At 38.3% G+C, this 14,289-nt stretch overlaps 2 non-coding genes and 1 gene segment (V, D, J or C); 2 read left to right on the forward strand and 1 right to left on the reverse strand.

Annotated features, from left to right (window-relative positions):
- Positions 1 to 1,518: 1,518 nt before the first annotated feature.
- On the reverse strand, positions 1,519 to 3,529 carry LOC134304491 (T cell receptor alpha variable 17-like). The segment is given in 3 exon segments: positions 1,519 to 1,555; positions 3,015 to 3,345; positions 3,487 to 3,529. Coding segments are annotated over 3 exon segments (411 nt in total).
- Positions 3,530 to 7,246: 3,717 nt separating this feature from the next.
- trnap-ugg (transfer RNA proline (anticodon UGG)) lies at positions 7,247 to 7,318 on the forward strand. The gene has a single exon. It is a non-coding gene; the product is annotated as a tRNA-Pro (tRNA).
- A 621-nt stretch (positions 7,319 to 7,939) lies between these two features.
- On the forward strand, positions 7,940 to 8,011 carry trnap-agg (transfer RNA proline (anticodon AGG)). The gene has a single exon. It is a non-coding gene; the product is annotated as a tRNA-Pro (tRNA).
- The last annotated feature ends 6,278 nt before the right edge of the window (positions 8,012 to 14,289 follow it).

A 14,289-nucleotide genomic window follows, 5' to 3' on the forward strand; every position in this document is an offset into this window, starting at 1 on the left:
AATCGGAGGTCAGAGTCAAAGATAACACCAAGATTTCTCACAGATGTTTTGACACATGTAGACAAGTGACCAAGGTTATTGGAGACACTATTGATGTGATGACCCCCAAAAACGATAACCTCTGACTTGCTTTCATTCAGCTGAAGAAAATTGTCAGCCATCCACCTCTTTATGTCCTCAAGACAACTGCTAAGAGATGTTAACGAGCCATTGTCATTCGGTCTAATGGGAAGATAAAGCTGTATGTCATCAGCATACAGGTGAAAGCTGACATTGTGCTTCCTAATTATTTGACCCAATGGCAGCATATAGAGAGAAAAAAGGAGGGGCCCTAGTATGGACCCTTGTGGAACACCACAAGAGACATCAGCAGAAGAAGAGAAATAGCTGCTAATATTCACTGAAAAGGTTCTATTCTTAAAATAAGATATGAACCAATTCAGGGCCTCTCCCTGTAACCCCACCCACTTTTCCAGGCGACCAACAAGTATGTCATGGTCAACAGTATCAAAAGCAGAACTAAGGTCCAATAAAATGAGGATGGCACAATTTCCCTCATCAACAGTAAGTAGCAAGTCATTTGTCACCTTCAGAAGAGCAGATTCAGTGCTGTGCATAGACTTAAAGCCAGATTGAAAAATCTCAAAAATACCATCTCTACTCAAAAATGGTAAAAGCTGAGAATATACAACCTTTTCCAGCAATTTAGCCAAGAATGGTAATTTAGAAATCGGCCTATAGTTACTAACCACTGTAGCATCAAGATTATGCTTTTTGAGCAGAGGTGTAACTACAGCATGTTTAAAGCATGCTGGAACAGTACCAGTGGCAAGGGAAGTATTAATGATATCCAGGACAAAAGGTCCTAATATATTAAATGTCTCCCTAACTATCTGTCGGGGCATCACATCAAGTGGGGAGGTTGTTGGCTTTGTTTTCAGCACCAAATCTGTTAATTCAGAGATTGAAACAGCCTCAAACTTTTCAAACATACCTGGGCACGGCGGTGGAAGTGGAGAATCTATACCCAAGTAAGTAATGCCAGACCTAATTGTTTCAGTTTTTTCCACAAAAAAGTTTAAAAACTCTTCACATACTCTAGAAGAAGGAACATTTCCAACTTCGGGTGATGATTTAAGTAAAGAATTTATTGTACTGAACAGTACTTTAGGTCTGTTGTAATTTTTGGCAATTATGCTTGAAAAGTATGCCTCTCTAGCAGACTTAACAGCTAGCTGATAGTCTTCCAGGCAACCTTTAAAAATATCCAAACTTACTTGCAATCTGTCCTTTCTCCATTTCCGTTCCGCTCTTCTACAAGCCTGTCTAATTTCCTGTGTGGATGCATTTAACCAGGGCTGAACTTTTGGTTTTAAGCGTTTAAATTTCATAGGGGCAAGAGAATCCAGAACAGTTGAACAGTTATAATTAAAAGAAGTAACTAACTCATCCACATTAGCATGAGTCTGACCATAGTTGGGCAATTTTAACATGTCAGAAAAGGCTCTGGAAAAATCGTTAGATGTGGACGAAGTGATAATCCTTGACCAGTGCCCTAAAACAGGAGCAGGGAAATGCGCAGTTAAAGTTGAGCTAAAGACTACTGACATATGATCAGAGAAACTAGCCTCCTCAATATCTAGTTTGTCAATATCAAAACCAGATGAAAACACCAAATCAAGTGTGTGACCTTGCATATGGGTGGGCTTATGAATATGTTGAATAAAACCAAAAGAGTCCAGTAGCTGATTAAAATCATTCACCTGATATTTATCAGGGCAGCAGACATGAATATTAAAATCACCAAGAAGCAGAATGCTGTCAGACATAGGTACAATCATAGCAAAGAATTCAGCAAACTCAGTGATAAAGTCGCTGTTTGGTTTTGGAGGTCTGTATACTACTGCACAGAGTAATGGAAGAACAGAGTGAGATTTAAAAACCAGTGCTTCAAAACTTTTAAAAGTCCCAATATTTAGCATTTGGCATCTCAGACGCTGTTTAAAAACCACCGCAACTCCTCCGCCTCTACCCGTATTCCGAGGTAAACTGAAGAAACCGCAGTCTACTGGGCAAAGTTCCAAGAAGGGGGCGGAGTCGCTAGCCGATTCACCACCTGTAGCCCATGTCTCAGTTAAAAACAACAGGTCCAAACCATGAGAAGTGAAAAAGTCATTTAAAATAAACGTCTTATTATGGACAGAGCGCGCATTTATCAGTGCCATATGGACTGACACAGAATGAGACTGCAGTAACGGTGTGTGTTCCAGTGCTCTGAGATTGACAGTATTAACTCCTTTGTTTCTGGCTCGGAGTCTCTGCCGTGGCTGGAGGTGTGTAGCGGGCTGATCAGGAACCACAGGTACCAGCCAGGTGTAACGCGGTTCGAGACTACACGGAGATACTCCATTGGGAGTATACGGCGCATGCCTAGAAAACCCCACTTTACCATCCGAGCAGTTCCTTACTCTCACTGGGACAAGCTTTCTCCGGGAGCCCCTGTGAATATAACGAGGCCGGCGAAGGAGTCCAAGCTGTTTGATGACTAGAATACACGATGGAGTAGTGTAATTGTTGAACTTCATCAGCTGGTCAGCAGAATAGTTCAACATTGTGCCGATCGCAGGAAAACTCACCCACCGTTCACCACGTAACTGTAAATTGTAATCCAGACCGTTTCAGGATGTGAAGAAGACGTACCAGCGTCCGCGTCTTTTAAAATGATCCAACACACACACACCACAGTCTTTTAGTATCCAACAGGCGCTGAGATTATCCGATGAAAAAGAAATAAAGCAACAGGAGCGGTAGCAATAACATGAGTATGTACAAAGATAAAAATGAAAAGAAAATACGATAAAAATACAATAAAATATGATAAAATACGATAACGGTAGCGGCAGCCAGATGCGCCAGCGTCCACCATCACCATGGCAAGCTGTTTTTCACCAAGAAGCAAGTGATAAAATGTAAACATGCTAATAGCTCCCTCCTCTGAGAGAAGGTTTTTGTACAGTATAGCTGGATTTCCTGTCACTGTGGGCTCCATGGCGCAGTAGTTCAGTGCAGAGTCAGATACTGCAGCAGAAATGATCTCCAGTTCCATTGTTTTCTTTGTTTTTGTTTTGTAGCGTTTCATTGAGATTCTTGGGTCAGACGCTTGAGCTGTTTTAACATCTTCACCATCTCCAATAATCAGCACTAAATATTCTGGTTTTGATCCAAGTTTTTGTTGATACCAGTGAAGACTATCAACTGATCCTTCATATGTGCAGGACAGTGTGATGCTGCTTCCTTCAGTTGAAGAATAGCTGGTTTGATCTGGTTTAATGCTCTCAGCAGCTTCTGATATAAAACATTATAACAACTTATAACATTTAGTTGATACCAAATTAAACACATTTTATTTCTAAATATAGAATTTATACTTCTAATAGTAGACAATACAAACATATTTAAATAAGATGCCTATTGTATATCACTTACCATTATCATGAACAATAATGAAAATGAAGAAGAGGAGTAACATCATTGTGCTGAGTGTCTGATTCAGATCTGGCATCCAGAGTTGAAAGTGTCTCTGCTGTATGTAACCACATCTGGATCCCCACCCCCAATCCAGTAACATCCATGTCAACTCATGTCAACCTTTATCTGATATTGTTAAGACAGACTAATAAACCATTGTATATAAATAAAAACAAAACCTTTATGTAGATAATAAAGTGTAGCTGCAGTTTATGATGTGTTTGTTGCTACACTTTAACAGCATACAGATGATACTAATATTTCTATTGGCACATTACTAAATCACTATATACATTAACTGCACTTTACACATATCACTATCTATCCATCCATTTATCTATATTATTGATTCTGAATCTTTAGATGACTGTTTTAAGGTGTATGTTTACAGTTAAGTTTAATGGTAATTTATTATATATATTAAAAAAGTACTGTGGTTAATACAGTGGTTTAGCAAAATGCTGATGATTAATTGAATCTTCTGTTTATTTTCTACCTTCCTAGGATATAGACCGTAACTCAGGTAAAATGGCAATCAACGCAAATAGGGGCAGTGGTACATTAGATGTTAGGATGCTGGACTAGTAATTTGAAGTAGCTAAAGCGGTTTAAACCACACTGCTTATTATTGTATTGTACTGTATATTTGGACAACTGGTGTTACTTTAACAGCTTGTCATCTTGGTGTATTAGAAGTAAACTATAAACAGACAAATAGCTCCGTCTTCTGGGGAAAGCAGGTGCTGTCAAAGTGTTTTTGTACAGTGTGGCACTGTGAGATGCAGGGCAGTAGTACAATGCAGAGTCCGATACTGTAGTTGAGAAGATATTGATGGAACACCTTTATATGTCATATTTACATTAACAGTACAATAAAATTCTTCTTTTGCATATCACATATTTTGCTTTGGAAGTCAGGGTCAGAGCGCAGGGTCAACTATTGTACAGAACCCTGGAGCTGAGAAGATTAAGGCCCTTGCGACCAGTAACAATAACAATAATACAAACATTCAATACAATAAGAAATAACAGCATCAAGCAGTGGAAATGTCTTTTGTTGACTAACAAGGCAAATAATAAAGTGTACAAGAGAAGTAATTAACCCTTTGAAATAAAAAAAATACAATTAAATTAAACAAACAAACCTATTATTATTGAAGGTGATGCTTTATGTTAATATACCAATACTTCATTATTAATATAAGGACTTCAAACTTGCCACTCAGGGTCCAGGACCTCCTTTTTGTTTTTTTGTTTTTTTTGTTGGGGCAGGCCGGGAGTCGTGCATATAAAGGTGCAGTTGTGTATCAGGCGGCGGAGACCGTTTTGATTTTTGGTTTGCTCCTGTCCATTAAGCTCCTGTTTGTTTTGATTCATGCCTTGTTTGGTCGTGTTTCTGTTTGTCTTAGTCTAGTTTATGTTTAGTTCTGTTCAGGTGTGTTTAGTGTAGCATTTAGCTTAGCGTTTAGGTTTCATGTGTTTAGATTAACATTAGCATTCAGCATTTAGATTAGCATTTAGCATAGGTTTGGTTCCTCCATGTTCTTCAGATGTTTCTACCTTGTTTACGATCCCAGGAGCCAGTAAATATTCATCAGTTCACCTTTAATAAGCAACGTAACTTAAACCAGCAGTTTATTTTTTAATGCTTTTTATTTTTATTTTGATGAAGGAAAAGTTTCTGGTGCTCATTGTGTCGCTCTGAGGTTCTTCATTCCATCTTCTCCAGGTTCTTCAGATGATCAGGAGGAACGATCCCTGTGGAGCGAGGACGTTCTGAAGGACGCCACAGCGCTGCAGAACACAGCAGAGCCGATGAGACGTATTTTGAGGACGGCAGCACCAGTACAGGGCGCTCGGTCCAGCGGCTCGTTCTCTTCAGCTTCAGCATGTAGACCGGGGGCACAGGAGCATCGGCGGGCACGGACACGCCTACACAACACACACACAAACACGTTACAGCAACACTCCAGCCTTCATCTGCTCACTAGGATGAAGATCTAGATCTGTAAATAATTCACCTTGATTCTCCACCGTGGTCTCCATCAGTCTCCCCCTCTCCTCAGGTTGGGTTATGAATGTGGGAGCAATCAGAACGTGCTCGTCCTGGACGTTCTGCTGCTGCACCACTTCATCAGATGAGGACCTGAAGATCTTCTCCAGAACAGCCTCAAGTGGATCTGCTGGATAAATGAAACCTGATTCAGCACCATGATGGATTAAACACCACACAGCTCAAAAATCACTTCAAGATGTACCTTCAATCCCTTCTATAACCAGGTTCTACTCCTCTGGGTTCTTCTCCTCCATGCTCTGCTCCACCTGCTTCTTCTCTTCCATTTCTATCACCTGTACCTCTGGTTCCTGCCCTTGGTCCTGCAGAACCTGTGTACTCATCCCTGCGTTCTCCTCATTTCCCATCATCTGATTCTCCTCCACGGTCGTCTCCTCCTGCCTCTCCTTCTTTTTGAGTCTCCGCCACCATTTCTTCTTCTTCTCCTTCTTCTCAGGTTTTGGTCTGAGGCTGCGCAGCTCCTCGTCATCAGACGGGATGCTACAACACCACAACTTCTTGAACCAGAACATTTTAGCTGCTGCTGCTCCGATGTTCCGTCTCAAAGTGAAGCAGCACCAGCACAGGAGCTCAGATCAGAGCTTGTAGGATTTTGTGACATCATCATAATGTCACAATGTGTGCTGGAGGTGAGAGCAGAGCTGATGATCACAGCACCACTCAGTATCTTTAACATTCACTTCAGATGTGGACACGCCCAGTGTAGATCTGTATAGATAAAAGTATGTGAACACCAAGTGAAAGAACGAAGCTGTTAGTTAATACAGAATGAGATCATGGAGTCGACGCCACAAAAGCTAAAACCAGGAAGAGAGACCACTAGGTAGTACTGTGACCATGGCTTCTCGATCCATCCTTCTCGACTCTGTAATTCCTATGCTTCTCTCTCTTGACCTTGCTTCAAAAAAAAGGACAAAATGAGAAAACGGGTGAACAATCGATTCTCTTGTGAAGGCTTTAAATGAAATGGAAAGCATGATCAAAAAGATGCTTTGGCACATCAGTGTAGATTAAAGGAGACAGAAATGGCTAAATAGGAGAGATTTCATCAACTTTACCGACATAGCTGAAGCTTTTGGGCTTTGTACGCTTGTTGGGACTACAGACAGAAAATGTATGCTTCCTGCTGAGAGAGGAAGTGGGTGAAGTTACCTGTTACAGGTGGATTGCTGTTTGAAACTCTCTTTGGACTGTTGGATTTAACAGTGATCTGCTTGGTTTTTAACTTTGGTCTGTTTCTTGACCTCCATTTTTATTGTTTTGGATTTGTTTGTTAAATATGTACAAACAAAGTACCAGCAAAAGTACAAGATCATTAGTGCATAACTACTATTAGAATGTCGGGTGGGTTGGAATCCTCTGTATGTTTTCTAAAGCAGTGTTTAGTGCTTTTTTCAGCTTATTGCACTGACAGCACATTGATATATTTAACTAGGCAAGAAGTACAGATGTCTTGGAGATAGGGTTGGGAATGGTTTTTGTCCAAGTGTGTGAGACCTGACAACAAACTGCATCTCTGCACACATTTCTCTTACCTTCTGTTCCCAGGTGAGAATAAACCACATGTACCAGCTCAACCAAACATAGTTTTGAAGATTCAAAAGTATCACAGATCAAAGTAACACAAAGACTCTTGTTCCTGCTGGCTCGTTGGTCTAGGAGTATGATTCTTGCTTTGGGTGCGAGAGGTCCCGGGTTCAAATCCCGGACGAGCCCTTGTTTAGTGGAATGCTTAGCTGACTTACTTACAAACTTATCAAGTGTCCCATTAAATTCTAATGATCAAACAAAAATGACACATGCTGATCCGCTGGTAGAAGTTTGTGAGCTTATGTGGATGTAAATACCTTTCATAACAATTCTTCCAGTCAGCTTAAAGTTTTTTTTCTTTTACAGATTTTAGAATCTTTGGGCAAATTCAAAGCATTGAAAATGTTACGAAATCCAAACAGCAAGGAGCATGAAGTCAACACGACAAGATAAAATATCATAGTAATGTAAATGTTACAAAATCTCTTGTATAACTAACCGATTAAAGACAGCGTCACAACGTTTGTATTGTACAGTTTGGGTGGATAAACATGATACATAACGTAAACAGTGTGAAGCATAAAGTCAGTGGGACTGCACACAGCTCCTGTCAAATGCTTCCAAGTCTTTTAATTTGCCAAAGCGAGTCTTTAATGACACCTCATGCTTAAACTGTTAGAAATGCTTTAATGAAGCTCTGCATTGAATTTTGTTTTGTTATGAATAAACTTCCCAGTGCAACCAGTCAACATGGTTTTGACTCTAAGCCACGGAGGTCAAGGAAATGCCCTGGCATATGTTTGGGCTGGCTCGTTGGTCTAGGGGTATGATTCTCGCTTAGGGTGCGAGAGGTCCTGGGTTCAAATCCAGGACGAGCCCTTGCTTACCCATGTTTAATTCATCAAATGCCTCTTCAGATTCTAATCCCAGTGTGCAAATGGAAATGAAACAGGGCAGTTAAATGTCAAAACTTGAACAGCTTTCTACGTGGATGCCAGACCACATTATTAACATTCTAACCTTTAGCTTAAACTTTGTCCTCGTACAACTAAAACAAACAAAAAACCTTTATAAAATCATGCTGCCAGAGTTATTCTAAAAGCCATCGAGAGGTTTTGTGAATCCATGTTTAAATGTAAAGCACTGTCATTGTGAAGGAAAGTCAAACAGTGCAGAGTATGAAGTCAACATGACAAGGAAAATCTCATGTCAACGTAAATTTTTTTCAATCTTTAGTATTAATAACTGATAACACAAAACATCATAACATTTGTTTTATGTAGAAAAAGAAATAAATATTACTAACTTTATTATTAGAATATTAAATGCTGATTTTTTTGCCACTGAACTAAATTGTTTATTTTTTTTATTTGTATTTAAAAAAAGAACACAAATTGAACCAACTGATCAATGACGTGTAAATTAAAGTTGATTTAATTATTTAAAAAATGTTGACCTAAAGAATTTTTACTTTAGTTATTTGGTTACTGTAATATTTGGGTAAATTTAAAGAACTTTTAGTCATAGTAGGATGGTTTGTTCAGGATTTGTGATTCTTTATCCGGGTTCAAATCCCAGACGAGCCCTTGTTTAGTTGAATGCTTCGTTGAGCTATACAAAAAACTTATCAAGTGTCCCGTTAAAATCTAATGATCAAACAAAAATGACACATGCTGATACACTGGTAGAAGTTGGTAAGCTTATGTGGATGCAAATACTAAAAATTGAATGCTGGGAGATCCGCAGCAGATAGAGTGAGCACTGCTGTGGGTAAGTTCGTCTAAGCAAAGCTCCCGAAATACTCTTAAATATTCACTTTTATTAAGCCAGTAACTGTTCAGATCTGCTATATTTAGTTCATTAACAGTATGTAGATTAACATTCATGAGCTGGATGTGAATACAGGATATTTTACACTCTTTTAATCAAAGTTTGTAAATCACACGTGCTCAGTTACTGATTAGTCTGTTCTGTTTAGGCTGGCTAGCTGACCATTCCGTTTACTTTATGTGGTTGCTGAACTCATTGCAGGTGGGTTTGTTTATTTTGTCATGAACAATTTATTATTTATTTTGTCACTGTTAAGTTTACATAGTAAAAATGTTTTGGCTTTGCCGTCGTTATAGTATTTTGTGTGCACCACAAGACGGCGGTGTTCTTTTTATTTTAATATACTTTTGTCATGGAAAAATACAAACATGGATGGTGTGGTAACAATATTCATGTGTAATAAGAACTATAGAGGTATGCATTTATTACTTATTATTGTTATTATAAGTATAAAAATAACTATATTAGATTGTTATAATAGATATTAGAAGCTATAATAGATAATATACTAGAAGCTATAGATATTAGGAGCTATAATATGTATTATATTTATCAATATGGAATTATATGTATTATGTATATGTATTTTAATTATTATATAAGAATATATGTAATTATATGTATATTATTATACTATACAATCATTGGTTTAATATTTTGTTTATTATATAAAGAAAACTGTAAACAGCCGCAGCAGATAGAGTGAGCACTGCTCTGGTCTGGCTAGCTGACCATTGTATTGACTTTATGTGAACTCGTTGCAGATAAATAAAAAAAACCTTCATCCACCAACCAGTGTCTGTGATTGAGGACGGGACGAGACACAAAAGGTCACACTAGCATTGAATACATTTACGGAAATGGCTTTCACTGTTAGAAAGTCTCTCATCCTCACAGCTCATCATAGAAACATTTAGTTTTTCTTTTTCGGGTCAAACATTGTTTGGACTCCCCATTTCTCTGCAATTCCACAAGCAGGTTCTGTTGCTTTGTTAAAGTCTGCTCTAAATTTTGATAAGGCATTAGCTGCAGAGTTAAGCAAATTCACTGACTTTTAGATATCTGCATCTTTTGCTTGTAATAACTTGGAAACTGTGTTTATGTTTTCCTGTACTTTTGTCTGAAGGACAACAAGAATAATGAAGCTAAATTTTTTCAGCTTTTTCTTTAAGACAAGTGCCTTATTTAGTTCGTCTGTCTTTTCACTGACCAAGGCAAGTTTAGTCAAAGCTTTCATGATGTCAGTGTAACAGTACTGGAGAGCAACAAGGGAGTCGTGCCTCGAGGACCAACGTGTGGGACACAGACGCTTCAGCATTAATTCGAAATGCTGTGATAAATCTGATGAAATCATGCCACTGAGCACTGACCACCTTTTTCACTGTGACCAAAGAAAGTATAAGTGCCTCTACAGTGTTATAAAACTCCCTGATTTCTGGTATATTTTTCACTGAATCATTAAGAACTAGATTAAGATTATGTGCAGCACAATGAACATAATATGCTAGAGGCTCTGTTTCAGCAATTCTGGCCTGCACACGTGAATAGTGCTAACATGCTGTGCTATAATGTAGATGAACTCATTCTGGATGGCAGGCTCAAATATTTAATTGAGCCCTGTGGTTTCATAATGAGATCTTTAAGCACCACATCATAACCTGCGAGTAGTTCAATAATGGCGATAAAGTTCCCACTGTTTGGTTGTCCCAAGATTGGGACAGTGGTAGCCTAGTGGGTAGAGCTTTGGGCTATCAACCGGAAGATTGGCGGTTCAAATCCAGGCTCTGCTATGCAGCCACTGTTGGGTCCTTAAGCAAGGCCCTTAACCCTGTCTGCTCCAGGGGTGCCGTAAGGTGGCTGACCCTGCGCTCTGACCACAGCTTCCAAACAAGCTGGGATATGCAAAGAAAGAATTTCATTGTACTGTACATCTGTATATGTATATATGACAAATAAAGGATATCTTATCTTATCTAAGATCTCTCTGTGTCCTCGGAAAGCTAAATTGCAAGTGGCCAATGTAAGAGTAACATTCACAATTGGTTCCAAGACATTACTCCAATAATTAGCAGCATTCCTAACATCTCTTTCTGTACATTCATCTATTCTCTACGGTGGCCGAGAAGTGCAAAACAAATTTACATTTCAGAAAACAAAATTACAAAAAAACATTTACAACGAAAGCAAAAACAAATTTACAAGTGCTTGGGTACCCAGTGCTTGTAAATTTGTTTTGGCATATGTAAAAGTGTTTCAGCACTTGTAAATTTGTTTTTGGCATATGTAATTTTGTTTTCTAAAATGCAAATTTGTTTTGCACTTCTCGGCCGCACATTTCTGACGGAAAGGGTAGGTACAATAAACCGGAAGTGCGTGTTGCTTACCTGCTGTCAATCAAACTGTTTCTCAGCGGTAAAGTGAACGGAGTTTGTGATGATAACGCTAAACAATGTTTTGTCTAGTTTGTGGAAATCATTTTATCCAGTTGACCCGCTATTGTTTTTTTGTGGAAAGTTATTAGATTGTTTGCGCAGACGTTTAGACGTGGCGTGTGCATCTCTATCTACTGTCCGCTATTCTAAACATCTAAGGAATTCCCACAAGAAAAACAAAAGCGAAATAATGAAAGTAATTAACACAAAATGGACAAAACATTGTTTATTAGGGACGGAACATTTGATACCAAGGCTTTGAAGCTTGTTTCACTTTTGTAACACTGGACTCAGTGTATCGGAGCTTAGATTAAAGCAGCAGGAATGTGCGGGACTGATGAAGCTTTGGTGCTGTGTTTTATCTCACTCACTATATAACAGACAATCAAACCAGGGTTACCCACCGTCCCGTAAAATACAGAATCCTTCTTTATTTGGAGACTAAACGCCGCATTCAGTATTGAACTGATACAGGACGCTTTGTTCTGTATTTTTATCAATGGGAGACAGTGTGATGTGTATAAAACAGAAGGAAACTGCTGTTTAATTAATTATATTAAGTAGTGTTCACTTTTATTCTTAGTAACGCGGTGTGTGCGCAACATAACCTGTTTAATACACCACTGTATGAGTAGCGCAGTGGGCAGAGTGCGTTGTTTTGCCTAAAATATGGTTCTGACTTATTATTATAAAGAATGAAAATAATAAATGTTAAACACCATAAATAAAACATTTGTTCTCATGACTGTGTAAAGACAAAAAAGACTGCTGAGTGGTCCAAAGTTATGTTCTCTGATGAAAGTAAATTTTGCATTACCTTTGGAAATCAAGGTCCCAGAGTCTGGAGGAAGAGAGGAGAGGCACATAATCCACATTGCTTGAGGTCCAGTGTAAAGTTTCCAAAGTCAGTGATGGTTTGGAGTGCCATGTCATCTGCTGGTGTTGGTCCACTGTGTTTTCTGAGGTCCAAGGTCAACGCAGCCGTCTACCAGGAAGTTTTAGAGCACTTCATGCTTCCTGCTGCTGACCAACTTTATGGAAATGCAGATTTCATTTTTCAACAGGACTTGGCACCTGCACACAGTGCAAAAGCTACCAGTACCTGGTTTAAGGACCATGGTATCCCTGTTCTTAATTGGCCAGCAAACTCGCCTGACCTTAACCCCATAGAAAATCTATGGGGTATTGTGAAGAGAAAGATGCGATACACCAGACCCAACAATTCAGAAGAGCTGAAGGCCACTATCAGAGCAACCTGGGCTCTCATAACACCTGAGCAGTGCCACAGACTGATGGACTCCATGCCACGCTGCATTGCTGCAGTAATCCAGGCAAAAGGAGCCCCAACTAAGTATTGAGTGCTGTACATGCTCATTCTTTTCATGTTCATACTTTTCAGTTGGCCAACATTTCTAAAAATCCTTTTTTTGTATTGGTCTTAAGTAATATTCTAATTTTCTGAGATACTGAATTTGGAGTTTTCATTAGTTGTCAGTTATAATCATCAACATTAAAAGAAATAAACATTTGAAATATATCAGTCTGTGTGTAATGAATGAATATAATATACAAGTTTCACTTTTTGAATGGAATTACTGAAATAAATCAACTTTTTCATGATATTCTAATTTTATGACCAGCACCAGTATATATAAAAAATGGATCCACCAAAATCTTAGTCCTTGCAAGCAAATATGGTTTATTGCTCACCTCTTTGTATGCCGAACTTTGTGATAAAGTAGTAAAGGAATCAGTTTTCAAAGGAAAAACAATCAATGCAAAATTTTCACTAATTTAGGTCACTGTCTATCGTGCATAACGCTGTAAAAAGATTTTTGGAATCCAGAGAACTTGTTGTCTGTGTAGGGCAGGGTTTAAACCAAAACAGCAAAATGACCATCCAGACTGTTATCATCGGACATCTGTCATGGTATGGGGGTGCATATGTGGGGTGGTGCCACTGAGCTGAGGCGTATATGGGGATTTAAGAGAGACATATGCTGCCATTAAGGTAACTTGTTTTCCTGAAGGTGATCGTTCTTTAAGCAAGACAATACCAGGCATCATTCTGCAGGTGCTACAACAGAGTGGCTTTGTAGAGACAGAGTACATGTGCTTGACTGTCCTGCCTGCAATTCACATCTGTCTCCTATTAAAAATGTACAGTACATCAACTGTTAAGCAGCTGTATTATTGTATTAAGCAAAAATGGACAGAGATTTTACTTGCAAAACTGCAACAATTAGGCTTGTCAGTGAAAATATCATAAGACTTCTTTGTACTTCTGTCAGTAAAATGTTTTATTGTTTTATAATGTTTTATATTAAATGTTTGTTTTATCAGTTAAAGCAGTCATGATTATTAGTCATAATAAATGTAAATGACTTACCAATATGCTAAATAACTGAACTGATTGTTGGATGCCAGTTATGAAATGTATGGCTTGGACTAATTTCAAATCATGAAGTCATTAAGTAAAAATCATTAAGTAAAATATGCTTAAGTTTTAAAGTACATCGACATTCTATGTTAAAAAAGTAGGAAAGCAAATGTTAAAAAATGTTAAAACATAAAACATGTTAACTCAACTCAACTTTATTTATAGAGCACTTTAAAAACAACAGCTGTGACAAAGTGCTGTACATAGATAATTATAAAACATAAAACAAACACTAGAAACAATGAGAAGATAAAAACTATAAAAACAATAAAAGAAATAGATGAAACAAATAAAACGGTAAAAACTAATAGGCAAATAAAACAAGGGCAAAGTCTCATGCTGGATTGAAAGCCAAGGAATAAAAATGGGTTTTAAGACTAGTTTTAAAAATAGCCAGTGAAGAGGCCTGTCTAATATGGAGTGGTAGGTTGTTCCATAATTTAGGGGCAGCAATT

The sequence above is a fragment of the Trichomycterus rosablanca genome, unplaced genomic scaffold (assembly GCF_030014385.1).
Source record: "Trichomycterus rosablanca isolate fTriRos1 unplaced genomic scaffold, fTriRos1.hap1 scaffold_106, whole genome shotgun sequence".
NCBI classification, from domain to species: domain Eukaryota; kingdom Metazoa; phylum Chordata; class Actinopteri; order Siluriformes; family Trichomycteridae; genus Trichomycterus; species Trichomycterus rosablanca.